General features: G+C 36.1%; 1 protein-coding gene across 4 annotated transcripts in view; it reads right to left on the bottom strand.

Annotated features, from left to right (window-relative positions):
- ca7 (carbonic anhydrase VII) overlaps nucleotides 1-27,619 on the bottom strand; it is a 45,759-nt gene that overhangs the window by 3,399 nt on the left and 14,741 nt on the right. For 2 of the 4 annotated variants that reach the window (XM_039763241.1, XM_039763243.1), the window contains 5 exons: nucleotides 19,006-19,119; nucleotides 17,751-17,869; nucleotides 6,337-6,432; nucleotides 4,507-4,569; nucleotides 3,818-3,973 (listed from right to left, as the gene is read on the bottom strand). In XM_039763241.1, coding sequence (XP_039619175.1) covers nucleotides 3,818-3,973; nucleotides 4,507-4,569; nucleotides 6,337-6,432; nucleotides 17,751-17,869; nucleotides 19,006-19,119 — 548 coding nt within the window. The remainder of the gene's footprint in view (nucleotides 1-3,817; nucleotides 3,974-4,506; nucleotides 4,570-6,336; nucleotides 6,433-17,750; nucleotides 17,870-19,005; nucleotides 19,120-27,619) is intronic. The other 2 variants (XM_039763244.1, XM_039763242.1) reach the window with 2 other exon arrangements.

The raw sequence follows: 27,619 nt of genomic DNA, 5'->3' as shown, positions 1-27,619 counted from the left end.
ATGGAATCAGTAGACAGAAAACCACACTAAATTCAGGGCACAGAATTCAAATCCAGGGCACTCAATCTGTGATACAGCAGTACTGCCATCATGGCCTCATTCCAGCATATTCAGGTGGAACAACATATGGAATATTGTATATCAAAGTTTTTACAATCAGAAAACTTGATTACAAGAATAAAAAAGTATAATTGTTTAATAATTGTGTTATTAGTAGACACACACACAGACACATATCTAAAAACTTTAGTATACAAATTTAAACACCCAAAGTCTCAAAGAAAAACTTGTTTCCAATTTACCATAACTAACAAGCAGATATTGAAGGGGTATTCGACCCAATTACTATTTATGGTTTGTAGTGTTGGCCAAGAAAAATAGTTAAACTCAGGTTTTCAGCAGAACACTGATAGCAAAAATTCCTGATGCAATATCAACTATTTGAAAAGGTCTGTTTTAAGCTGGTTTTGTCAATCTTTTATATACATTTGTGGTACCCGGATGGAGGTGGTACCGAGCCGGGATGCCTGAGAAGACCGGAGGAGGGCTTGGGAAGCACGACCCTGTAGGAACCCGGGGTTACTGCCAGGGGGACCCCAATACCTAGAAGACCCTGGACCTCAGCACTTCCGCCACACCAGGAAGTGCTGGGGGGAAGAGGAACAGGGACACCTGGAGTACTTCTGGGGAGACAGCCAGCACTTTTGCCACACTGGGGCGTGTCGGTGGGTGATTGCCGGGAACACACCTGGAGCACACCCGGGTGCTTATTTAAAGGGGCCACCTCCCTTCAGAAGAGAACAAGAGTCGGGTGGAAGAATTGGACAAGGTCTCTGGAGGAGGCAAGAGGCGGCCTGAAGAAGGGAAAAGAGAGAGAGAGAGACAGAGAGACAGAGAGACAGAGAGAGAGAGAAGGCATTGTGTTGGCCTGGACTGAGGGGTATTGGGGCTTGTGAGCATTGATTTGTGAAAAGAACAATAAAAAATAAACGTGTGCTGGGTGACTTGAGTGTGTCTGCCTGTCTGTGTCTAGGGCAATGTTCACACATTGTTGTAGTTTTTCAGAATCATTGCTTTTTTCCATGTGATTATTTCATAGTTACGTTTATATTGATCTCATTTTGCCACAAATTGTGTTCCATACGTTCCTGCCAATCGAGACGTCTAGCCTAATTTAATACACACTATTGAATCACAAGGGACAAAAACAACCAAATTTTATCAACTGACAAAGTCACAACAGTAGTAATAAGATCATGCTGACTAGCAAAATATTTACAGATGCTAGAGAATGCTTTCCTTGACTCTTTGCAACCTAGTGGAGCTGGCTAATTAGATAACATTTTAGGTACAGTAATAATGTATTGCAGAACATGACAAGTCCAGTTGAATACCTTACATTGTGTACTTGATTTTTGGGATAGCTGTTCTATTCTGGGACAATTGTTTCCCTTTTCTCTTGCTCCTTACACCACGTTTTGAAAAACTACTGGTTGCTACAAAGGCACTATCATGAATAAAGCATCCGATTCAAGCCAGCTACATATTTTTTCAGCATGTATATGTGGTGGTTTTAATTTACATATTTAATTTGTATATTTTGTATGCTAGTTAAAAAAAGTAAAGGATATTTTACAAACACTATGCTCTTAACATGTTTTATTTTTTAGACTGCTAGCTCCCTTGTAACCCCTTGGCTGGGCCCCGATTAGTGAATAATATTAATTTTGGATTGTTTAATATTTACTACATATGTCAAAGTTAGTTTGTGCATTGAGAGGACGCAACACTCACCGGCGCACATCACTTTCATAGCATAACATTAGGGGGTTTGCTCGTCAGTCTCACAAGGCACAGCTGTTAATTTCTCAGCACCATTGTATGTGTCTTAATCAACCCAAACACAAGTGAATTTACAACAGCTCTCTTATTGCATGCAAGAGAAGAACTTGAAGCCTGAGCAGGTGCTTGGCTTGCTCCGATTGAGTATAAATTTCTATCTGTACCTTTTTTTTTTATTGTTTTTAGTGTTCAATGTAACCCTCAACTCATTAAGCTACCAATGAGATTCCCTATTAATGGCATCAGATGCTTAGTTGACTATCACAACATATGCAATTTTATAATGCTCAGTATTTCATGTAGTTAAATCAGTTCCATGACAAATCATTTTTCAAACCCCATGCAAACCACACCATGATTCACTTGGTCCACACCAAACTACAACTGGCGTCCTCACATCTACCTAACTGAACTGGACTTTTCTGGAAATCACATCAAAGTTCCAAAAAATTGATCCAAACAAACTAGATGTGAAAACACTTATATTCACAGCAGGAGACATGTGAATTAAAGCCCTCCCATTATGTGTAGACAATATATCTGGTGTGTGTTTACAGCAGCTATTTTTTATAACCCACAAGCATCCTTCCACCACCGGCCAAATGAACAACCTCACCCATAACTGAGGAAATGTCATTATCCATCCATCCATTATCCAACCCGTTATATCCTAACTACAGGATCACAGGGGTCTGCTGGAGCCAATCCCAGCCAACACAGGGTGCAAGGCAGGAAACAAACCCTAGGCAGGGCACCAGCCCACCACAGAAATGTTATTATACTTTGTCAATTTTTTGAAATGATGATGTGAACTTTTAAGACATCGCACAGCCCTACCTGACACTTAATGCACTCTTCAACTGCCATGCTTCGTGCAAGTATGTGAAACTGCACTTGTAAATTGTTGAAGCATTGTTCTGATGTTTTGCTTTTAAAACTTTTTTCCAGGTATTCTGAATTCTTGTGTATTTCTTTGCTGTAGGTAGTTATTTTTTTTATTATTTTTGTGTGTTTAAAACACTATGAGGGGCTCAAATTATTTCTCATTGTAACAAATAACTATTTTGGTTTTCCATGGGTGCCACTATTTTGAACATTTTTTTGTGTATCATTAGTATGTGGTTGCTAGCCTGAGACAACAGGAGATTGCAATGCATGGCATCATCTTTTGCAACAATATTAAGGTCAGTGTTGTATACTTTCTAGTTCTCGGACATTACTACAAAAACAAACTGACAGATTTAAAGTTATTCTTTTGGGTAAAGACTTCATTCAAACAACTGCTATTCTATATCCTTCAAACTCAACCTATGACCATGGATAAGGAATTAATATTTTTTTCCTAAATACCTCATTGCTGTTATTGTTTTTGATTCATAAACAGAGATGTTTGCAAAAAATAAAATAGTCAAATAATAAAAAATTGCCTAAAAGAATGAACATATAAGATATCTTAAAGCTGATGCAATAACTAAATACATTCTGCAGACAAAATGTGAGTTACAGTTAAGAACACAGACAGACAATATAGGACGCAAGTATTAACTGTATTAACTAATGCTTATAAAAAGGATGAGGAAATATGATAAAAAATCCAGCTTCTTGTATCATTATTCACAGTAGCATGCAGAAGACTCCAGTAGTGCAATTTACACTAACATAAATATGATTTTCATGAGCATCATTTTTTTTCAAGCAGAACCGCTGTATTTCAGCAGGGGTAGCATTGTTTTGCAGTAATTTGTGCTGCCACTCACTATCAGAGACTCCTACATTTGTGTCTACATTGATTTCTCAGTGCAGTCCAGTTTTCACCTGCATCACAAAAACATGTTAGTGAATGGACCCTGTGATGGAATTACAGGACATCCATTCCTCTTAACGTTCATGATACGGCCAGGATAGGCTAAGCTATGGCTCTCCTGCTACCGGTCTTGCGTTCAAAATTCTCTATACTCCAAAGCATTTTTCCTACCTGCTTTTGTGAAATTTTGATTGGTTCTTTGAGGACAATCCATATGACATTCTCATACAGAGGTGGTGTAGTAAGGGAACCAGGGTAAGTCCAGTAATGAAGGCTCTTTGGAAGGAGGCTTTTAGGATTAAAGCCAGGAAAGACTGCTTTTGAGCCCTAAACAAGAGAGGAAAAATTTACTGTATAACTGGTGTCCTAAAATCTTTTCATAAACATACTGATACAGTATGTACTGATTCAATTACGTATTAAATTTCATTCTATATGTGCCAGATTTTACATTAGATATTGAAAACATAATTACAGGATTTCAGGAAAACACTAATTTCTCTTTCGTTACCTACTCTTTATTCTCTTTCAAGTATCTGTGGAATTTCTACTATGCACAGAAATACTCTGCTCCCTCACATACACTGCTTGCCCTTTGATTGACTTAACTTGCTCAGCTAAAGAATAAACTCTGTAGCCTGAGTGTATAACATTAGTTTTATCAGCAGAGTGCACCATAACAAACTTGCCTACAAAGCACCTTTTTTATTTCAAAGATGATGCTACCATAAATAATGCTCATTGTTAAAAATACATAATTTAGAATTTTCTTTTAAAAAAAGTTCAAATTTTTTTCATAAAAATAGTTAACTTAAATCTGAAATTAATAAAAAATTTTACTTAAATATTATACACTATACCTTAAACTTCACCATGTAAAATGCATCTGTTAGCTGATGCAAACCTGGATGATCATCACCAGTCTGCAAAACAGAGGAAACAAAGTTATTTAAGAAGACAGAATAGAGAGTCCCCCTCATCCATCTGCAAAATTCCAAATCTGCAATGATGGCTGCATGTATGTAACAGAAAACATCCAAATTTTTTTGTACATTGAAATCAAATAAGACTGTATCTTTAGGTGTTTATTAGTTAAATCAAAATGGGTTGCAAAATGTACTTGTGCAATGCACAATTGATTTTTCCATAAAATGAAACAGACTATTAATTTGTTGGCAAATGGTGTACCAGACCAATGAAAGTTAATGTAAAAGTAGTTAATAAAATCTAAAATCATTTTACCCAAATACTGTTTTTTGTACCTCAAATCAGAATATGCACAGATAAAACTTCTTTACTTAAAGAGTACAGTTCATACTTCATATGATGTAAAAGGTGAATGAATAAAACATTCACAGTAAACTATGTAAAATGATGATAAGAGGAGTTTGGAGTTATGAAAATGTAAACAAACCACACATTACGTTACACTCACCGGCCACTTTATTAGGTACACCTTGCTAGTATGAGGTGCTTTCAGAACTGCCATAATTCTTTGTGGCATAGAATCAACACAGTGCTGGAAAGAATCCTCAGGGATTTTGGTCCATATTGACATGATGGCATCACAAAGGTGCTGCAGATTTTTTGGCTACACATCCATGATGTGAATCTCCCATTCTACCACATCCTAAAGGTGCTCTATTGGACTGAGGTCTGGTGATTAATGAGGCCATTTGAGCACAGTGAACTCATTTCATTTTCAAGAAACCAGTTTGAGATAATTTGAGCTTTGTGACATGGGCAATATCCTGCTGGAAGTAGCCATCAGAAGATGGGTACACTGCTGATATAAAGGTATGGATATGGTCAGCAACAATACACAGATAAGCTGTGGCATTTAAACGATGCACAGTTGGTAATAAGAGGCCCAAAGTGTGCCAAGAAATTATCCTCTACACCATTACACCACCAACTTAATGCTTTCAACTTGTTGACACCAAATTTTGATCCTATCATCCAAACGTCACAGCAGAAACCGAGACTCATCAGATTAGGCAAAGTTTTTCCAGTCTTCTATTGTCTAATTTTGGTTAGCCTGGGCAAAATATAGCCTCAGTTGCCTATTTTTAGTTGACAAGAGTGGAACCAATGTGGTATTCTGCTGCTGTAGCCTATCTGCTTCAAGGTTTGATGTGTTGTGCATGAGATGCTGTTTTGCATACCTTCGGTGTAACGAGTGGTTGAGTTACCTTTCTATAAGCTCAAACCAGTCCGGCCATTCTGCTCTAGCTTCTAGTATCAAAAAGGCATTTTTGCCCAGAGAACGGTCACTCACTGGATATTTCCCTTTTTCTGCCAATTCTCTGTAAACCTTGGAGATGGTTGTGTGTGAAAATCCCAGTAGATCAGTAGCTTCTGAAATACTCAGAATAGCCGATCTGGTACCAACAACCATGCTACATTCAAAGTCACTTAAATCACTTTTCTTGCCCATTCTTATGCTAGTTTTGAATTTCAGTAGGTTGTCTTGACAATGTCTACATGCCTAAATGCATTGAATTGGTGCCATGTGATTGGCTGAATAAATATTTGTGTTAACTAACAGTTGTACCTAATAAAGTGGCCAGTGAGTGTGTATTCTAAGATTAAAATGTTGAAAAGAAATATGAATCGATAATAAAAGTGAAACTCAGACAGGAGTCAACAGAATGACCAGGCATTATGGATTTGTTTTCTTTACTTCTCACCTCAATGAAGATGCCAATCACAGCGAGTCCATCTGGAGCAGCAGCTGCCTCAGCAAAAGTTTTATATTTTACAGCATTCCAATGAACCAAATGCAGCTAATAAAAAGATTAAAAAATAATAAATAAGGAAACTTAAACCAAACTGCTCTCACTTTCATTAAAGCCAAATTATAAAGCACAGTAATGCAAACAATACTTTATTTAAAATATTTCACAGAAATGCAAACCACTTCTTACTGCCAATTTAGCCATTTAAGTTTCCACTGCAGCAGCCATTCAATTAAGTATGCTATAGACTAAGTTGTGTTTCCCTGTTCTATACACATTTCAAATAGGACAGCATTTTTTGATCAGACAGAAATGGGCTACATCATATACCGGTATACAAAATGTTACTTCATATACTGTCCTAGAAAACTGATAAATAAACAACCCATATGGGGTGCCGTAAAGAGGAAGAGATTTGGAATTATTCCAAGGCCCTTCTGACTGACATGACCCTCAAAAATATTGGAATATATTTTTATTGGTGTTTATTGGCATGCTAATGAAAATACATCTAAAAGAATATATTTTCTTATGATTTAGAAATGAATGTTTTTTGCAAAAAATAGTAACTGACAATCTACATTGCATCCCCACCCCACACTGTTTGAGCCAGAATGGTTCAGCCCAACCTGCACAACCTTGTATTCTTGAGCAGTAATCCGCACACTTGTTTGCCAACATTCGATGCATTTTCATTGACTTTATCTAAGACAAATTCCAGGTTCCAGAAAAGTAAAGAACAGTAAAAAGCTTGAAAGGGCCAATTGGTCCACCCATGTTTTTGCAAAGAAATTTTTCTCAGTGAATGATGCAAATGAACTGGTTTATAGGATTGTTCAATCTAACCCAACAACCCAAATATCAAATAAAGAAATAATTGGAAACCAGTTCTAACAAGCAGTGCGGGCATATGCATATGCCTGTTATTAAGTAATCCATGAGGAATAAAATATCACAGTAAATAAGAAACTATGTGTTTCTGTTGTTAATGATTTTAATGCTGAACCACTTTTTTTAGAAGAGTACCTGTGTACAAACATTGTTAATGCACCTCACTAAATCACTTGTGCCCTGATGTCACATGCTGATTCACATGTATAGCTTGTCAGATTAAATGAAACTATTCAAACACAATTCAAATTTATTTAAAAAAGGATTTAAAAGCAAAAGAAGCACTTCATTGTAATAGAATAGTTCCTTGTTTTATGTTACACTAATTTTGGTATCATGTTATTCCAAAAAGGTATGCAAAGCTGCTGTATTATGCAGATTTGGTTTTGCATATTAATTGCATGATCATCCTTGTAATTTTTCAATGGTCAGTTTCTTATTTTCATTAGAAAAATCAATAGCCATACCGCTTTACAATGATAAGGAATGTTTTGTTTCCATTACCATTTTCCTCTTTTTGACATACAAGTTAACTCAGAAGATTTTTCATAAGCACTTCTCCTGTACCCTAAAATGAATCGGTCTGCATCCGATCCTGTTTCAAGTCACTCAAATATGAGATTCTGGACTGTTGTTTAATAGTATGACATTCTCATTAATACAAATGAAAAATAACTGTCATAATTCTGATATTCCTTATATTATTTTCAAGCTTTAAAATCCCTGCTGTTCCACACTCTATAAAGCACTTTATATAGTATCTTTCTAACCTACTCAAATTGTAAGTTATTAACTAACTAAAGAGCCTTTTCAGTGTCAGTAATCTATATTTTGATACTTAAAGCAACATATAATGTCACAGAATTAGTCTTTCTCTTATGTGGCTGGTGGCTTCACACATAATACCTAGAACGATAAGTCATAATTAAAAATATTCAGGCCACATTTATTATTGGTTTGCTGTATCCACAAAAGAGAAAAAAGACAGTTTAATTCTGTCTGTTCTTCAATGACTCCAAGTTTATCACTCAGCTGCAGGCTGAGTAGATTACTCAACCTATATCCTATAGTAAAACATTAATTGGGGTCAGCAAAATCTGTTTATTTTACACCAGATGTATTTTTTAAGATAACCACATCCTAAATATCTTGCCATTTTCTTCAAGATTTTGCTCTGTAGCATTTAACTACTTGTACATGTGTAATGACAATAAAGTTGAATCTAATCTAATCTAATCTAAACATTTTACAGAATTTAAGTTGCTTTGAAAACAAAACTAACGATGAAGACTAAACACTTACAGATCATTACAATTCAACATTTAGTTATTTCAATTGGGAGACATGAGCATAGGCATGATCTTATTTGACTGAGTCACAGTGCCTTAATTTATATAAAAGTAAGAGTCTAGCTTATTTAAAAAATTCTGGGCCAACTCATCAGAGCTTCATATTCTTTTTACAGAGTGCACTTGTACAGGGTTTTGAAGGCAAGTAACAGTTGCCCAAGTATTGCTGTTATTTTTCCATGCTGTTTTTTGTTATTGATGTTCCCACCATTACCATAATAATATTCTATTTAAAAAACATTTACAAACAAGTAGCTCCTAGAATTTTTAACCTAAGTTTAAATATTTACTTATTTTTAATTTGAATATACAAATGTTATTTTTTGGATAATTTGACAGCACTAGGAAGTATGAGGCTTATACCAGCCTCTATAGATGAAGTTATCAATAGCTTTGAATGAGAGGTTGGTTTGCGGAGTACACAAGGTACAGGGATGGTTTGGTCTGGGTGACAGCCCAACAGAATATCTTTTTTATGGGGTCCAAAATCGGTAGTGGTGCCCCAGACCCCACATTTCTATTTCCTACTCTTTTTATTCTATTTCAGTCAAGTGTAAAACTGAACAATTGAGTGCAAGTCAAAAGCCAACCTTGGGAGAGACATCACCCCACCTAAGGGCACAATTAGCATAATGTTTTGACTAGTACTAATATCTTCAAGATATTTGAGTAAACCAGTGCACCCAGAGAAAATCCATGCAAACTTGACAAGAACGCATATAGATGGTGACCAAGCTTGAAAAAGTTCACAGTACAATGGACTTATAAGGCATCAACATTAGCCATTGTGTCACTGGTAAATAAATCAATTGAACAGAATTAAACACATCTTATGCATCCCTCCTCTGGGATCACAATGTTGTCATGGAGGAAGCCGCATGAATGAGCAGAGTTATGCTATCAAGATCTTTACACTCATGACATAATTACCTATGGCTAATTGGTCTAAAGAGAGGGGTCAGATAATGAAGATAAGAAGGCACCTGGTGAACAGATAATCCTGGAGGCACATGTTGGCGCACCATTAAACAGGTGATGAGTAACATCAGCAGTGAAAACATTTAGATGACATAGACAAGACTTTGAACACTCAGTTCACTAGAAGGGATGGAGTAGTAGCATGTAAGGAGTATGGCTGAACTTGAAAGTCAGATAGACTTTTGATTCACTTGTTGTCTTGTCCTAAGGGGAGTACTGATAAGCAGATGGCTACAAGACATGAAATTTCAGTTTGTGCCCAAATGCATTAAAGAGAGGGTAACTCTGCTATCTTTGTGTATGTGTGAAACAGTAAAGTATATGACTGATGCAGATCAGGTAAAAATTGATGCTCAAAAAGATACCACTGTTTGGATTTGGGCCTCAAAGAAACCATCAAGTTCTCCTTTTCAGTCAGCATAAATGAAAAACATCTACAAGACAATTCGCCTCACAACACTTAAGGAGCTAAAACTTTACACATACATGGATCTGTGCACATCTCTCTATTATAAAAAGAAATCCTGGAAGGCAAAAGCAAGGTGACGATACGTGATCTTCTCGGGAGTTCTCAAAACACATTTAAAAGACCTGCGAGACAAAAGACACTTGCCACGGAGCGTCTCTCGGGGACCATAAACATGAGACATGGTGCCAAGAGACTGTGCCATCTGGGCCGTCTCGCGGGGACATGGAACATGAGATTCTTGCAAGACAGGCCCTACTTACAAAAGATATCATATAAGCACAAATCCATTTTAAAACAGTCAGTCGTGTAAAAGCACGTAGTTCACATAGATCCTATGCTCCTATAAAGCGTATAAGGACAATACAGAGAATAGAGACCCAAAGGCAGTGGAGAAAAAAAAGGCAGATAAGAGATTATGAAACCAGTAAAATTTGAAAGTATTGCAGCGTCCCAGCCAGGTTGCAGCCTTTTTGGTTTTAAGTGATTGTTCGGTCCGATTGAGGGAGGGCGGAGTACAGCACGGTAGACTGATAGCGGGGTAATGATTGATGCGGTAAGAGGGGTGCGAGACGCGGGGGATGAGGGGTTGGAGAAAGTGGTAGAAAGTTGTGTTTGGGGTTACGAAGTCAGTGATTGTTCAAGTAAAACTTTTGTGACACTTTATCATGTCAGTCACTACAGTATAAAAGAAAAGACAGAAAAGATTGCATTATCGCAAAACAAATGGTTATTAATCATCAGAACCAGGTGCAATTGAAAAAAGAGAAGGACAAATTGAGGTCAGAAATAAAAGGCAAAGAGTAGACAACAAAGTCTTTTCGCATTCGCATCATTCAATGCACAAAACGTGGATTTACACAATAATAAACCATACGCTATGAGAATCTGTGGTCCTGGAACAGTTAAAGCAACGACAAGTTGAATTTCAAAGAATACACAATTCGGTCAGGTGTATATTTATGATCACGGAGAAGCGATGCAAATTTTAACAGGCAAAAAGAAAGGTAATGTATATATTTCACTCATAAAATTCCACACCAAAGGAGATTGTGATATGCCAGTCATATTAAAATGTTTACAGTTTACTGCTTTTGCTCTGACAATCAATAAATCACAGGGACAAACATTAGAAAAAGTCGGATTATTTATTAGAGAAAAAAAAACAATATTCACTCACGGGCAGTTATACATTGTGTTGTCACAATGTGTCTCCAAAAAATATTGTTTTTAATGAAGCTTTAAAGTAAAAGTGCAAATAATAAAATTGAAACAATTCCAAAGAAAAAAAAAATTAAAATTGTATATCCGATTAACCAAACACAGGGGTTGGCGAGCGAAGTGAGCAGGGGGCAAAGCCCCCTAGTATTATATATTAACAAATGAAAGTTTAAAAGGCCCTCACAAATTACAACAAAGTAAAAACAGTCATAGGACAGTAATTATCAATAGTCACTGATGGGTGAAAAACATTAGCAGCTATTTATTTGCTGTGATATGTTAAAAAGTCGCAAGTAAGCTACAAGACTTGTGTGGCATGGTAAAAAATTAAACTGATAAGCTGATATTAACAATTAACAAAAAAATGACAGGTAAATCTATACAAATAAAAGGCAAAGCCCTCACTGACTGACTGACTCACTGACTCATCACTAATTCTCCAAGTTCCCGTGTAGGTAGAAGGCTGAAATTTGGCAGGCTCATTCCTTACAGCTTCCTTACAAAAGTTGGGCAGGTTTCATTTCGAAATTCTACACGTAATGGTCATAACTGGAAGCTATTTTTCTCTATTTACTGTAATGGAGTTGAGCTCGAAAGCCGTGGGGGCGGAGTTTCATGTGACATCATCACGCCTCCCATGTAATCACGTGAACTGACTGTCAACGCAGTACGTAGAAAACCAGGAAGAGCTCCAAAAAGCGCTGAAGAAAACATGCATTATATAATTGAGAAGGCAGCGAAACAATAAGAAGCGAGCGAGTGACAATATACAACCATATTCATGAGTGCTGCTACTTCGGAAACAAAGCAAGGTGTAAACCTAAAGTTTAAATTAAGTTCATAGACAGGCTGCCGCTGGCGTTTGTCATGCCCACGGGTAATGCGGGATACAAGTTTAATGAGAGGACGCAGGATATAAACGAGAGTTTTGATCACTTTGTAACTAAGTTAAAATTGCACGTGAATTATGCAAATTCCGAGAGACTATGTTTGTGGGGTATTGACAGTTAAGGTGGGTGGGGGAGTCACGTCATCATCTCCCCTCCCATTCACCTCATTTCGCTCTGAGCTGAGCTCCGCAGCTAACGTGTTATGGAAGCAGGTTTGTGACGTTGCCACCAAATACTCACAGAAAAATCCACAAGTTAATACACACGCTGTCTCTACAGTTTCTCCACACTGAATCTTCCAGGCACTACTTACAAAAGGTTACATTGACAATCGTGTTACGTTATTTTTAAAATGTTTCCTTTTCTTAGCACAAGCACAAAAAATCACGCATTTAATCACACTTTGCATTACAAACAAAGGGGAACTTTGCAATGCATGATTTCCTGGTACACCGATTACATTGATCAGCGTTTCCCGATTCATTTTACCCTTGCACCCCCTTGGTTTGAGAAGAAGTATGAAAAAATATGAGATTAACACAGAAAAACAGATCACCAATTGAAGCTTTATGAATAATCGATTCGCCATCAATAATTGTTTTGGTAAAGCCATACTCAGTGTAATCCTACTTCCATTTTATAATTTTTCCGCCACTAGCCATGATTAAATGAACGGTAAAAAAGTAAGAGCGAAGCAAGGGTGACTTATTCAGGTAGGCGACAGCTCAATAGCTCGAATTTGGATATAAGTGGGTTCTATTTAGTCGCCAGAAATATCTTTTTTGAAAACTTTTATATATAAAGTCATTCCCGAATATATAAAGTCAAAACTTGATTATATAAAGTCATTGTCGGAATAAATAAAGTCAAAACTTGTTTCTGAATATATAAAGTCAAAACTTGAATATATAAAGTCATTCCCAAATATATAAAGTCAAAACCTGAGTATATAAAGACGGCGTTGGAATATTTCTGAATATATAAAGTAAGCGCTGGAATATATAAGGTCAAATCTTGAATATATAAAGTAAGCGCTGCAATATATAAAGTCAAAACTTCAATATATAAAGTCAGGGTCGGAATATACAAAGGCAGCGCTGGAATATCCATCCATTTCCCAACCCGTTGAATCCGACCACAGGGTCACGGGGGACTGCTGGAGCCAATCCCAGCCAACACTGGGCGCAAGGCAGGAACCAATCCTGGGCAGGGCACATGCATCATTTTCAAAACATTAACCGAACAGTGTTTTTTTAATTTATTTTTCTGAATACGTTTTTGTTAACTTCGTCGTTTCAATCAAATAATCAAATTCAATCAATAGATTTTGACTTTCACTTTATATATTCAGGAGTGAGTTTATATACTCCGATATTGACTTTATATAATCAGGAATGACTTTATAAATTCCAACGCTGACTTTATATATTCAGGTTTTGACTTTATATATTCAAGCGCTGACTTGATAGATAGATAGATAGATAGATAGATAGATAGATAGATAGATAGATAGATAGATAGATAGATAGATAGATAGATAGATAGATAGATAGATACTTTATTAATCCCAAGGGGAAATTCACATAATCCAGCAGCAGTATACTGATACAAAGAAACAATATTAAATTAAATAGTAATAAAAATGAAAAAATTTAAAATAAAATTAATGTTAGCATTTACTCCCCCGGGTGGAGTTGCACAAGAGTTGCATAGTGTGGGGGAGGAATGATCTCTTTAGTCTGTCAGTGGAGCAGGACAGTGACAAAAGCATATTATATATATATATATATATATATATATATATATATATATATATATATATATATATATATATATATATATATATATATATATATATATATATATATACATATATATTCAAGTTTTGACTTTATATATTCAGAAAAAAGTTTTGACTTTATGTATACCGACGATGTATGTATTTATGTATGGCGAACGAGAGTAAATAAACGTGTGGTGGTTGAGAACAACATGTCCGCCTGTCTGTGTCCGGGTCAACTTCCACAATATATATATATATATATATATATATATATATATATATATATATATATATATATGCCAGCAACACTCATGACAATGGCAAAACAATTACATTGTCAATCATGTTACGTTATTATTAAAATGTTTACTTTTCTTTTAACTTCTCCGCTGCCAAGCGGGTATTTTGCTATATATATACAGTATATATATATATATATATATATATACAGTATATATATATAGATATAGATATATATATATAGATATGAGAACAACACTTATATCAATGACAGAACAATTACATTAACAATCATGTTACGTTATTTTTAAAATTTTTCCTTTTCTTTTTCATAACTTCTTTAACACACTACTTCTCCGCTGCGAAGCGCGGGTATTCTGCTAGTTTAGAATATACTGTACAGTATATACAAAAAAAGTCATGAATTTTATTTGTCAGGATATTTCACTACATAATAACTGTTTCTGACATAGAATTTTAATAAATTTACACAGCATTTGACATTTATAGTCACATATCTACAGTAGGCTGAAATACCACGTCTTGGACAATCCACCTTAATTATGCAATGATGCAAGATGTAATTTTAGTGATGGGGATGGAATGTAAGTGTTTAAGTTGGCAGGATGAAAGTTTTACATCAGAAGTGGAAGATGTTTAAAAAAACAACAATAATAATAATAATAAAGAAAAAAAGAAATAAGTCCCAGGCAGCAAGTTAGGAAAAAAACTTGAGAAAATTACCCACTGAAAAATTATCACGAATGAGAAGTTTAAAATCTTCAACAATTACTATTGTATTATTGTGCAGCCCTACTAGTAAATCACCTAACCAATTCGGAAGATCAGGCACACCAGCAAAGCCATTTCGCTGCAAAAGTGAGAAAAGCTTTAGACTTATTAGGCATATTGTTGAAAGGTGGAAGGGGCTTTTTGATTAAACCTGTGGATGGTGGTTGCAGTGGTGCCAGCACCAAAAAAATCAGGTGGAAATGGTGGTTGACTGAAGTTCATTAGACAAACTAGACATTGTTGTGGTGTCTCGGTTAGCATTAGTCTTCAGTGTTGTGTAGAAACCAAGGAGAATACACTGCACTGGAAGACTATGGTGGTTGTCCCCATTTTCAAAAATGAGGACAAGAGGATGTCTTTCAGTTATCAAGGTATGATAATTACCATTTTTCCCAGAGTGCAGATGACCTTACCATTGAAAAATAGGCCAAATTTGTCTCTTTACAAGTTCTGGACTTTTACAAGTAATATGTACGTATTTTCTGGACCTCCAGAAGGCACATTATCAGAACAATAGAACTCTAGTATTTTGTGGGCAATATTGCAAGATTATGTTGGTCAGAGACTGTTTCTGAATGCAATTTGCCAGGCAGATTTAGTTTAAAGTGCCATTTTTTTAAGACTGGTAAAACAACTCTGCCAAAGAGTTGCATATGCTCTTCGCTCCTACCACACACCAGCACACTCTTTGGATTGTTTTTTGTTTTCCTATTTTAAAAATGGAGCTGCAAAGCAGAGCTATTTTTTTGCTTTGTTCACATGAGACAGAAACAGCATATAGCAAGTAGCTTTCTAACTTTGCCTTACTGATTATAGCTACAAGGTAAAGAAAACCATAACTCTCCAGTAACAGCACTGACAGGACTTATAAAAATATGTGTCAATAGCAGATCAGAGGAAGATAATGACAACCAGAAGATGACATGGTCAGCAGAGTAGCCTCCTTTTGTTTTGGATAATCATTAGATCTCATGGTCTGATGAGGGAGCTACTTCTGCTTTGGCAACAATGAAACACTGCGTTTTCTGAAAGAAGAATTATAGAATTATATTAATAGAAGAGAGCTGCTTTTCCTTTTTCACTTATTTCAGTCCCTTTAAATTACTCAACTTTCTCGATATTTTATAAGCTATTAAATAATTGCATTTTGTCAGATGATTAATAGCAGCACATACAGACATAGCCAAAAGTTTTGAGAATGATACAAATATTCATATTCAAAAAGTTTGCTGCCTCAATTTTTATATTGACAATGTGCATATACTCCCGAATGTTATGAAGAGTGATTGGATGAATTGCAATTAATTGCAAAGTCCCTCTTTGCCATGAAAATTAACTTAATCCCCCAAAAACCCATTTCCACTGGTGTTGTGAGGAAGGCTTCAGGGCACCCAAGAAAGTCAAGCAAGAGCCAGAACTGTCTCCTAAAGTTGATTCAGCTGCGGGATTGGGGCACCACCACTGCAGAGCTTGCTCGGGAATGGCAGCAGGCGGGTGTGAGTGCATCTACACGCACAGTGAGGCAAAGACTTTTGGACAATGGCCTGGTGTCAAGAAGGGTAGCAAAGCAGCCACTTCTCTCCAAGAAAAACATCAGGGACAGACTGACATTCTGCAAAAGGTACAGGGAATGGACTGCTGAGGACTGGGGTAAAGTCATTTTCTCTGATGAATCCCCTTTCCGTTTGTGTCTCGGAGGAACAAAACATCAAAACTTTGGGTCCATGGCCAGTAAACTCCCCTGACCTTAATCCCACGGAGAAGTTGTGGTCAATCCTCAAGAGGCGGGTGGACAAACAAAGAAAACACCAAGCATTGATTATGCAAGAATGGGCTGCCATCATTAAGGATTTGACCCAGAAGTTGATTGACAGCATGCCAGGGTGAACTGCAGAGGTCTTGTAAAAGAAGGGCCAACACTTTGCATAAACCTAATGTAATTGTCAATAAAAGCCTTTGGAACTTATGAAATTCTTGTAATTATACTTCAGTATACCATAGAAACATCTGAAAAAAAGATCTAAAAACACTGAAACAGCAAACTTTGTGAAAACCAATACTTGCGTCATTTTCAAAACTTTTGGCCATGACTGTACACTGTATATGGGGACTGAAGCTCCTGGACTAATGGAAGATGTGCAAAGGACACAGAAGGACTGGGTGCTTTGGTCTTTCATTGAGGAAAGAAGTGGGAAGTACTCTTCATCACATGCTCAGATGCCCATGGTGGGGATTGCCCATGCTGGGGAGATAATAATGGCAGAAACTTAGGATATATATTGTTGATCTATATATGTCTGATTCCAGGGGCTAAATATCAGTTTATACCTCATAAAACATTATTATTTTTTGCACTTGGACTCGGTTTTCCCAAGAATAATTATTTGATTCTGATTTAAATTATGTCAAACATGACATATGTACTTATGCTAATGTAATATTTTCAAATGTGTAAAAAAACACAGAGGTTACAAAGATAAGCTACTTGTTTGCCCCTTCTTCAGTATTTTAACTGTAAGATTACTTCTTTGTTCTTCACATACATTATTTATATATTTTGCTTATAATAATATAGATCATAGAGGAGTTAAATAGACATGCCAATATAATGTACATTTCTTGCATTAAAAACTTACTACCACATTCATAACCCGCATTAGTATCTAGTTTATTGTACATAATATAGGGTTCATCCTGTAGTTACTTTATAAAGCACCGTCCTATAACACCTGTAGCATCTAATGCCAAGCTCTTACCTCTGAGGCATAGGATTTGCCATTCACAGTGTGCTCCGAGCCATGTGTATTCTTACCACCCCAATGGAAATGGCATTGTTTTAGCCTATATGGTACTTGCAGGGGACCTGACTGGATCACTGTCAACACAGACAGACAAAGAATATTGTTAAAAAGACTACACCAGGATGAAATAACAAGGTACCTACTTAAATCTAACATAGGAACGTAAACAAGCAATAGATAATACAACCCTTTATTTTCAATTAATTATTCATTCAATTTGTATCTTATGACGGCATTCAATGAAGCAGTTCACAACAGAGTGGAAGACAGGTCAAGCAGACATCGTACCCCTACTGCAACTTTAAAATGCTTGACCTAAAGTGACATATAATGTACACTATTAACAGGAATTACTACAAATCCTCAGGTTAACTTGCTGACAAAAATTGCACTCAATGATTTGTATACAGTGAAAAATGAATATGTTACAATATGTGGAATAAACACAAGATTCTCTTAATGAAGAGTTAAAAAAACAGATATGTCATTAATGATGTACAGCAGTATCAAAAGTACACCAGTGATTAAATAACCTGCATAAATTTGACATAGGCACAAAAACGGTGCACCTAAAGAAGCACTAAAGAACCATAAGAATATACTGTATGCCCAGAGCTGTAATTAATAGGCATCATTTACAGAGAGAAGTCTCAAGTCGACTTCACCAAATCTATACATAAAACTTACACAAAAAACATACAATCTTAAATTAGGAACCTGGTGTCCAATGTCTCATTATCTAATGTGAATAACTGAAATGAACAGAGGTACTACTGTTAACTCACAGCACCTGGACCCTAGATCTATTGTTGGCTAGGGTGCAGCAGGCATTGTTATTTCTGAATGTGTGGCTGTGCTTGTGTGTGAACTGATTGCTTCATCCAGGGTTGAACCCTGCCTTGCCCTTAGTACTTCTGAGATAGATCCAGCCTCCCATGTAAGCAGGTTTAAAAGTGAATACATTATTTACTACTAGCAGAATACCGTTATTGCAAAAATATAAATTTAGGCAAAAGACAGTGGTAATGATACTTGTTTTATGTCCATTAATTAATCACAAACTTAAAAATAATATTTTATAGTGAAAAGTAAAGCAAAAAATATCTCTTTGCATTAGTGAGGGTTGAAGAGAGATGGATCTGTGTGTAAAAACAGCTCATAAGACCAGCTATTAAACTGCTCACAGGTATTTGGGGGAAGGGTAACTCACCACCTGGCTGCCGAGTTGATGTCTGACGTTTAAACAGGCCTGACAAATACTTGCGACAGCACGGAAGGGCTTTAAAAAAATGCATCCACAGAAACTGGAAGCGCGGCGTCAGTTCTGAAAAGGAGGATATAGGACGGATTGCAACAAAGACGCACCACTAATTAACAAAGCTATAGCATGATAAAGTAATACACTCAACCTGCCGAAGCTTCATACACAAATTATTTTTTTCTTAACATCTTACAGGAGTGCCATTTAATCTCTGATTCAAATAGGTTAATGCTAAATTGTAGACAGAAATTTCCTAAAAGCACTCAGTTGATGGGTTAAATTCCCAGGTTACTGGAAACTATTAAAATTCTGGGTTTAATTTCCACTGAACCTAATGAGTTATTATCGGTTAACATTACCACAGGGATTAGAGTCAAAGGCACATTCAAGCAATATACTGTAGATTAGATTAGTTCTTTTACTCCAGGATCTGATGCTTATTTAAATTGAGTGGTAAAAGCAACATCTCTGTATTGTAAAAATGACTTTCAAACACACGCTTCTGTCTTAACAGCATTAGGCATAAAACATTAGCTCACATATAATTTAAGCACCAATATATGATATTATATAGTATTTGCTGTGGATAATTACTTCTGTAACATGAGCTTATATCAAGTATCCCAGAGTTTTCTTCAAGATAATTGAGAACTTTGATTATCAGCAGTTGCACTTAAGATGTTTGATAAATGAGAGACCATTCAGTCCATCAAGTTTATTTGGATAACTAATAATTAAGTTGACCCAGTATTTCATCCAAACTTTTAATCTCGCCTGTTACTAATTAAGACAATGTCAATATAAGGATAACAAACTGTAGCTACCTCTGGTTCTGTCTGTTAAAACACCTACCTGATCTGTGAAGTTATTGTCATTATAAAGTGAACTGACTGGATAAATTCCATTTCCATATTCAATGTATAAAATAGCTTAAAAATAAAATAACCAGAAAGCTACCCTGATTAAGGCTAATTAGGTTTGCTAATACTGTATTCTGAAGTTAGTCTGAATTTGTTGCTACTATAGGTGGATCATTTTACTGTTAAGCTGAGGACCATAGTGGGCACTGTAGCTCCTGAAAAAACTTCCATCATCAAAACATCATAGATTTGAGAAATGTGTAAACGTAGGGCTGATCTGAATGTCCCTAAAGTCCTTCTCTCTACAACGCTGCTTTGTAATTTATTCAATGTGTCTATGGCTTTTTGCTTAAAGAAAAACTTTTACATATTTCTACAGAATCTGCTTTTAACAAGTTTCCAACAATGTCCCCATGTTCCCGTTGCTGAAGTTGACTTAAAGTAACAACAGGCATCTACTGTACTAATTCCTTTCATAATTTTAAAAACTTCAATCATGTCCCCTCTTAATCTCAGTTTTCTTGAACTGAAAAGGAAAACTCCTTCAATCTCTCCCTGCTCATACATCTTAGTCCCTGGATCAGCCTAGTTGCTTTTCTCTGGACGTTTTCTAGCACTGCTATAGCTTTTTTGTAATATGTACACCAAAACTGAACATGGTACTCCAGGTGAGAACTCACTACTGCATAATATAACTTAAGCATAACTTGTACTCTTGACTTGTACACACAATATATGGCCACACATCACAATATATAACCTAAAATACTATGAGCTTTCTTGATTGTTTCTGTGCACATTCTGGGTATGGATAGTGATGAGTCCACTCTGACCCGAAGGTCCTTCTCATTAGCTGTACTTTCAGGTTTCAGACGTACCATTGCCTTATCAGATCTAAGACTTTTCCTTCCTACATGTAATACTTTACTTTTAATTACATTAAATTTTATATACCAAAAATCTGTTCAAGCCTGTATGGTGTCCAAGACCCTCTTTGACAACTTAGTTGATTCTACATTATCTGCCCTTTCAGTGGCCCCATCACCTAATCCTGAAAAAATTCACCTAACACTAACCCCTTTGCTGCCTGTGTTGTGTTTGAGCCAATTTGTACCCACCCACAGATTTTGCCCCAAATTTCCATTTATTCTAATTTTAACACAAAATTTTCATTTGGTACCTTATCAAAAGGTACAGCGCAGTGGTGCAGTGGGTAGAGCTGCTGCCTCGCAGTTAGGAGACCTGGGTTCACATCCCAGGTCCTCCCTGAGTGGAGTTTGCATGTTCTCCCTGTGTCTGTGTGGGTTTCCTCCGGGTGCCCCAATTTCCTCCCACAGTCCAAAGACATGCAGCTTAGGTGCATTGGCGATTCTAAATTGTCCTTGGGGTGTGTGTGCGCCCTGCCAGGGGTTTGTTGGCTGGGATTGGCTCCCGTGACCCTGTATTTAGGATATAGCGGGTTGGATAATGGATGGATGGACACCTCTCTCATCATACTTTTGCTTCCTCATAGAGCTCTAGCATATTAGTGAAACATAACCTTCCTTGTCTGAACACATGTTGACATGTGCTCCTCAATTTTTTCCTTTCCTTAATAATTCGTTCCATTAATTCACCTGTGATGCATGTTAAGCGTACTGGTCTATAGTTACTTAGATCAGCTTACTCACCCTTTTTGTACAACAGGATAATATCTGCTAGCCTCCAGTCTATAAGAATTTCTTTAGTGTGCAGAGATTTTCGACAAATATGTGTCAATGGTTTCTATATGTACTCAATAACTTCTTTAAGCACCCAAGGATAAATTCTATCATAACCAGGTGATGTGTTATATTTTAGTCTATTTAATCCAACCAGTACTTCTCTCCCTATAATTTCCAAGTCACTTATTAGTCCTTAGTAGTCCCTTTTAACTTTTGGGAGGTTATTGAGTTCACATGTATAAACTTCAATAAAATGGAAGTTCAAAGCATTTGCTATTTCACTGTCTGTATGTTCTGGCCTGGTTTTGCCTTTCCTTATACTCTTCACCTCTTTCTTGATGGTTCTTTTTCTACTGAAACACTGAAAGAATTTCTTTCTGAAATATTTCTCTCCAGCTGTCTTTTCTTTTAGCCTCCCTAGTATCCTTAGTAAATGTTGCTTCATATGCCTTACAGTTTGCACTGGAGTTACTAGTCTTGTAAGCCTAATACTGCTGTTTTTTAATTTGTAATTTCCTCTTTAGCTCACTATTTATTGTCATTTAAGTTTTTGTAATTTGTTGCTCCCTCTAAATTTTGGGATAGACTTGTCCTACATTAAATGTAAAATACATTAAAACCTGCCCCACATCTCCTCAACTATCTCTACATTTAAAAGCTTTATCACAATTTATCTTACTCAAGCTTTGGTGCACCTGGTTAAAGTTTGCCCTAGTGAAATTAAATGTAACTGTCTGTGTTTTAGAATATGCACACTGCCAAATATATATGATAGCTATTATATTGTGATCACTAAATATGAAAAGTTTAATCGCCTTTACCTCTTCAATATATCCTGATTATTATAGAATAGTAAATCGAAACCGGCTTCCCCACTTGTTGGTGCTTTAACATACCGTGTTAAAAAACAGTCATTGATCATGTCTAAAACTCCTGTCCTTATGCTCCACTATTTGTAAAGGTAGCCCAGTTAAGCCCCCCCATGACTATAATGTCCCCCTCTAAACTTGCCTTTTTAATATTATTAAAACTTAAACTATTGTCTGAATTAGCAGGTCTATAACACATTCGATATATGAGGCCTCAATTCCTAATGCTAGATTTGCCTTGGCAAACATCTTCACTAAGATGTGGTTCACCATTTAACTAAAGAAACCTTGCATTTAAATTCTGTATTACACAAATGGAAACTTCCCCATCTTTTTGGTTTTGCCCATCTTTCCTAAATAATGTGCACCCATCTATGTTATACTCCTTCCTGCCCATCTCTACTATTAAGCCAAATTTCTGTTATTCCTATTATATCAAAGTTATGTTCACCTACATATCCTGTAATTCCAAATCATTTATTTTATTCTTAATACTATTAGCATTAAGGATTTTTAACATATTACATATTCTATTATGGAAGTTTAACTTTGGGCTAAAGATTAAGTTACTGTGTGTATTTGATATACTATTGTTCATCCCTTAATATGAAGTTCTAAACCTGGCCTGTCCTAAACTCTTCCTTCCATTCCCTAGTTTAAACAATCTTTGGCAAACCTACTAATACTCCTCCCCAAAATATTAGTACCTCTTCTGGTACCTCTTCAAAAATAACCTGTCATGGCAGAACAAGTCTCATCTGTGCCAAGATAAATGTCCTAAAGTTTTAAATTCTTTGAACTTTAAGAACATTGCTTCGTTTTTACCTTTTCAAGCTACAATTTGCCAGTCATTCTGGCAAACGGATTTTTGTGCATGTAAAGATTCTTTTTTTTTTTTAAACTTAAAAAAACTGAGCCCTGTTGTGGGCCTGTGAAGGCCTTGCAGCCTTCCTTTTGAGTTTTGGGGCAGGGTGCCTGGGATGTGGCTTGTTTAAAGGGCAGAACCAATGAGATTCTGGTGTGATTTTTTTAGCTTGTTCACTCAGTTTTGCAATTTTGTGCTGTGATTTGTAATAGCAGGAAATCTGCAAGTGTTACTTTCAACTATTTATCAAACCCACTTCCATCAATGGAATGAACCCTGAAAACTTCAAGAGATCAACATGAGTTTTTTCAACATTTTTAAAATGATAAAATAAGCAATAATAGATACAGCCCTCAAAAATAAACCTTACTGAACATCAGAGTGCACAAAACATTAAATTAAACATTACAAAAATTGGATTACCTCATTAATAATCACTCAACTTAAAATGTCCATTTGTGTCCTTGATCCTGTCTCTGATACATTAATTGACAGTGTACAAGAAACAGTTAACTGCCATTTTTCCAGTTTCTTTAAATACTGTAGTAATTAAAATACCACTTAAGACTCATCTTTAAGCTTTTAAGTATTCTAGTTTTTTTCTAGAATGTTAATGTGTGTAGACATGGGAATTACCCAAGTCGAGCTACAAATGAGAGGCTAGAATTTTGGGAGGGTTTATAAAGAATGATATCATCATGGTTTATGTGTTTTACCTTACCATGTGCACATACTACTATTACCTGATATTTTCTCTCCAATAACCTTTCACTTTACTAATTCACTAATTCAACAATACTGATATAATAATGTTTGGATTTTTAAGCATTATTATATTGGTTTTGTTGAATTAGTGAATTTCAAAGTAATTCAGGATGTTTTCATTTAAATAAAATTCTTTAAAGCCATCTTCCTAACATGCTTTAAATATCTGTTTTGTCGGATTGTTGGATAAATTTTCAACTTAATTAAATTTTCAATGTAATATACTCTTGGTGTTTAAACTGCCTAAATCTGTCCCTTCTTGTTTATGTATGTCCAAATTTTACACCTTTCTGTGTGAAATCAGTCTTGTCAGTTTTAAATTGCTCTTTATTTCAGAACTCTTGTAACCCAGTCCTTGTTGTGCTGTTTTCACATCAAGGCACTCTTGAAGCATGCACAAATCTGTTTCTGAACTGCATCATGAGATAAAAGTGGCAATAATGAAAGCCTGTGTATGTATTTGTGTGTGTCTGTGTGTGTGTTTTAGCTTTTATTTTTCTGTAAATACAATTCTCTTGCCTCAAACACAAAGCATTTCCTGACATGACTTCTACTGCCAGACCTAAGAAGGACACATTCCTTGGGTGGCCAAGCACATGCCAGAGGGAGCAGGATACCTGGAGAAGCCCACTAAAGCTGCTCCTCCACATCGAAAGGAGTTAGTTGAGAAGGTTCAAGCATCTAATCAGGATGCCTCACTCAGGTGGTGTTTCGGGCATGTTCAACTGGGAGGCGGCCTTGTGCAGACCCTGGACATGCTAGGGAGATTATATCACTTGGCTTGCCTGGGAATGCCTCGGTAATGCCCTCCCCCCCTCCTGGCAAGTTGGAGGAGGTGGCAGAGAAAAAGGACATCTGGGCATCTTGTCTTAGATTGCTGCTTCTGTGACCTGAACCCTGATAAGCGTCAAAAAGTGGATGGATGGATGGTTTTTGACAAAATGCTCAGTGGGTGCTAGGTTGTCTGTTGGAATGGAGGTTTGTTTCCCTCAGAATCTCACTGACTGGAGTTTTTATATTCCTCTCCTCACTTGCCATCTGACCATAGCACCATACTTACCACTATAACCATTACACACTTAAACAATAAGCTTAAATAATTCAAATTTAAGACATGCATAAGTACTCTCCCATTTCTGCTATATATTTGTCTATGTGTATTTTATTATTTTTACTTATTTTTAATAGATTAATTTATATATTTTATTTGATTGTTTTAGTTCTTGTAAAGCACTTTAAGCTGCATGTTTTATATGAAAATATGCTATATAAATAAATGTTGTTCTTGTTGTTAAGATGAGGCCTTATTACTATCTTTTGCTCTTTTTCCTAGCAAAGTATTACTAGAACTTTATTTCTCCTGCCAAACAATGAGTAAAAAAAGTTTCTTCCATAATGCCATATCCCATAACACGATGGTCCTGCTACACATGGAGTTCAGCAACCCGTAATCAATCTACCAATAAACTATGTTCGCTGTTCCATGTAATAGAAGAATAAAACAGAGTGAAAAAGAGAAACTACTAATAACCTAGATAAGCATTGACAATATACAGTTTATTTAATGCACATCTCATTTTTCAATTGAGACAGTCAAGTATGGAAATTCAACTGCAATGTTCAGAGTTACTTGCTGCTCCTTTAAACCTGAAAACAGCTAAATATAATGTGATTATTTGTCAAAGAAATTTCTGGCACAATTTTTGTGATTTTTAACCTGCAGGGTTCACTGAACATTAAAACTAGTGATGTGATCTCTAAGCATTGATGGTGCCCCTCTGGAGAAAAGTTTCACATTACATATTGATATACAGTTTCTGTGAGTTTTGAACTTAAATTCTTAATTTCTCAACTACACTGTAGTAAAGTCAGAAAACAACTTTTGCTTGATTTGATCTCTTACCCAATTTCATCAAAATACCCATTTACTAAACCCACTCAGAGCTGCTGTTATAACCGGATATGTCTGGAAACGTGTTTATTCACATTTTGAACCAATTTATTCCAATAAAGTGCCACAGTGGGGCAGAGGATAGAACCAGGCAGCAATTAACCCTAAAAAGGGTACACATCCACTGCAGAACTTTGTATCTGGATGCAAATATCTTAATTAAAAAAGATAAAATATTCCATTGCTGCTACCCAAAATCTCAGTCCTCTTATACAAATGATACAGTTGCAGCTGCACCTGTGTAACTTTAATATTCTCCCAGTGTCTGTGTGGGGTATACTCAAAGTATGCAAGTTTCTTCCCATCTCCCAAAGATGTGAAGATTTGGTGGAATGGCATTTCCATATTTGTCTAATAAGAAAAAGTGTGTGTGTGCATACATCTGCCCTTTACTTTCTATGGTTTATTCATCTTTATATTGTTTGAAATTCTTTTGGGCAAATGGAGGTATGACTTTTACAAGCAATCATATTTAAAATTCCCAATACAGACATATTTGTATCATGTTCTTTTAAAAAACACTGCTACAAAAATATTACATCTAAAGTTGAATCTAATATATCCTAAGTCTGTGTGTCTGTGATGTGTCAAGAAACGCTAAAGGTATTCCATTATACTAACCTATATAATACCTCACTGTGACTGTGACAACCAAATCAGAGGGTTTTGTTCCTTGTTAAGTAGTCTTCCTTTTTATTTATTCTGATGTGTGTTCAGACTATAGTGTGTATTAATTGTATTTATTTATTGATTTATATATTTATTGAAAGAGCTTCTTTAAAAAGCCAAATTTACCCCGGGAAAAAATAAATAATATGCAAGGAAGTTATAAGGTGATCTATCTTTGGGAATTGAGCAATCAGAAAATTGTGCTTTTATAGTAAAAAATGAAGGTTTAAATTCCTAGGTGATTTAAGATTAAAAGGACAAAATTTGTCTTACTGGATTTCAAGATTTTTCTGATCAACAGATTCTCCTGCAGCTCTTAGCAAAAATCGCGTGCTATTGCAAAGTCTTTAAAGGTTAATATTTCTGAAAAGTGCCTCCATAGTTTTACTTACGGTACATATGCAGCAATTGTTGTTGCTTTTCATGTAATTAGAGTCATAAGAAAATACTAACATCAGAGCCGAGCAACAAAGACTTACAATGCTAACTGAATGCTTATTTACATCAGAATCAGAATCACTTTTGGCAAGGTACACTAACATGTACTAGAAATTTGTCTTGATAGTATTGATGCAACATACAAGGACAACACAAAACATAAAAAGATAAAACATGACGCAGTATGCAAAGGTAACACATATATCCATCCATCCATCATCCAACCAGCTATATATATCCTAACTACAGGGTCACGGGGGTCTGCTGGAGCCAATCCCAGCCAACAATGCAGGAAACAAACCCTGGGCAGGACGCCAGTCCACCACAGGGTGCACACACACACACACACACACACCAGGGACAATTTAGGATCGCCAATGCACCTAACCTGCATGTCTTTGGACTGCAAGAGGAAACCAGAGCACCTGGAGGAAACCCACGCA

This window comes from Polypterus senegalus, chromosome 9, assembly GCF_016835505.1.
Source record: "Polypterus senegalus isolate Bchr_013 chromosome 9, ASM1683550v1, whole genome shotgun sequence".
NCBI classification, from domain to species: domain Eukaryota; kingdom Metazoa; phylum Chordata; class Cladistia; order Polypteriformes; family Polypteridae; genus Polypterus; species Polypterus senegalus.
Note: the sequence above shows the minus strand (reverse complement) of the source record. Positions and strands in the feature narration are given on the sequence as shown.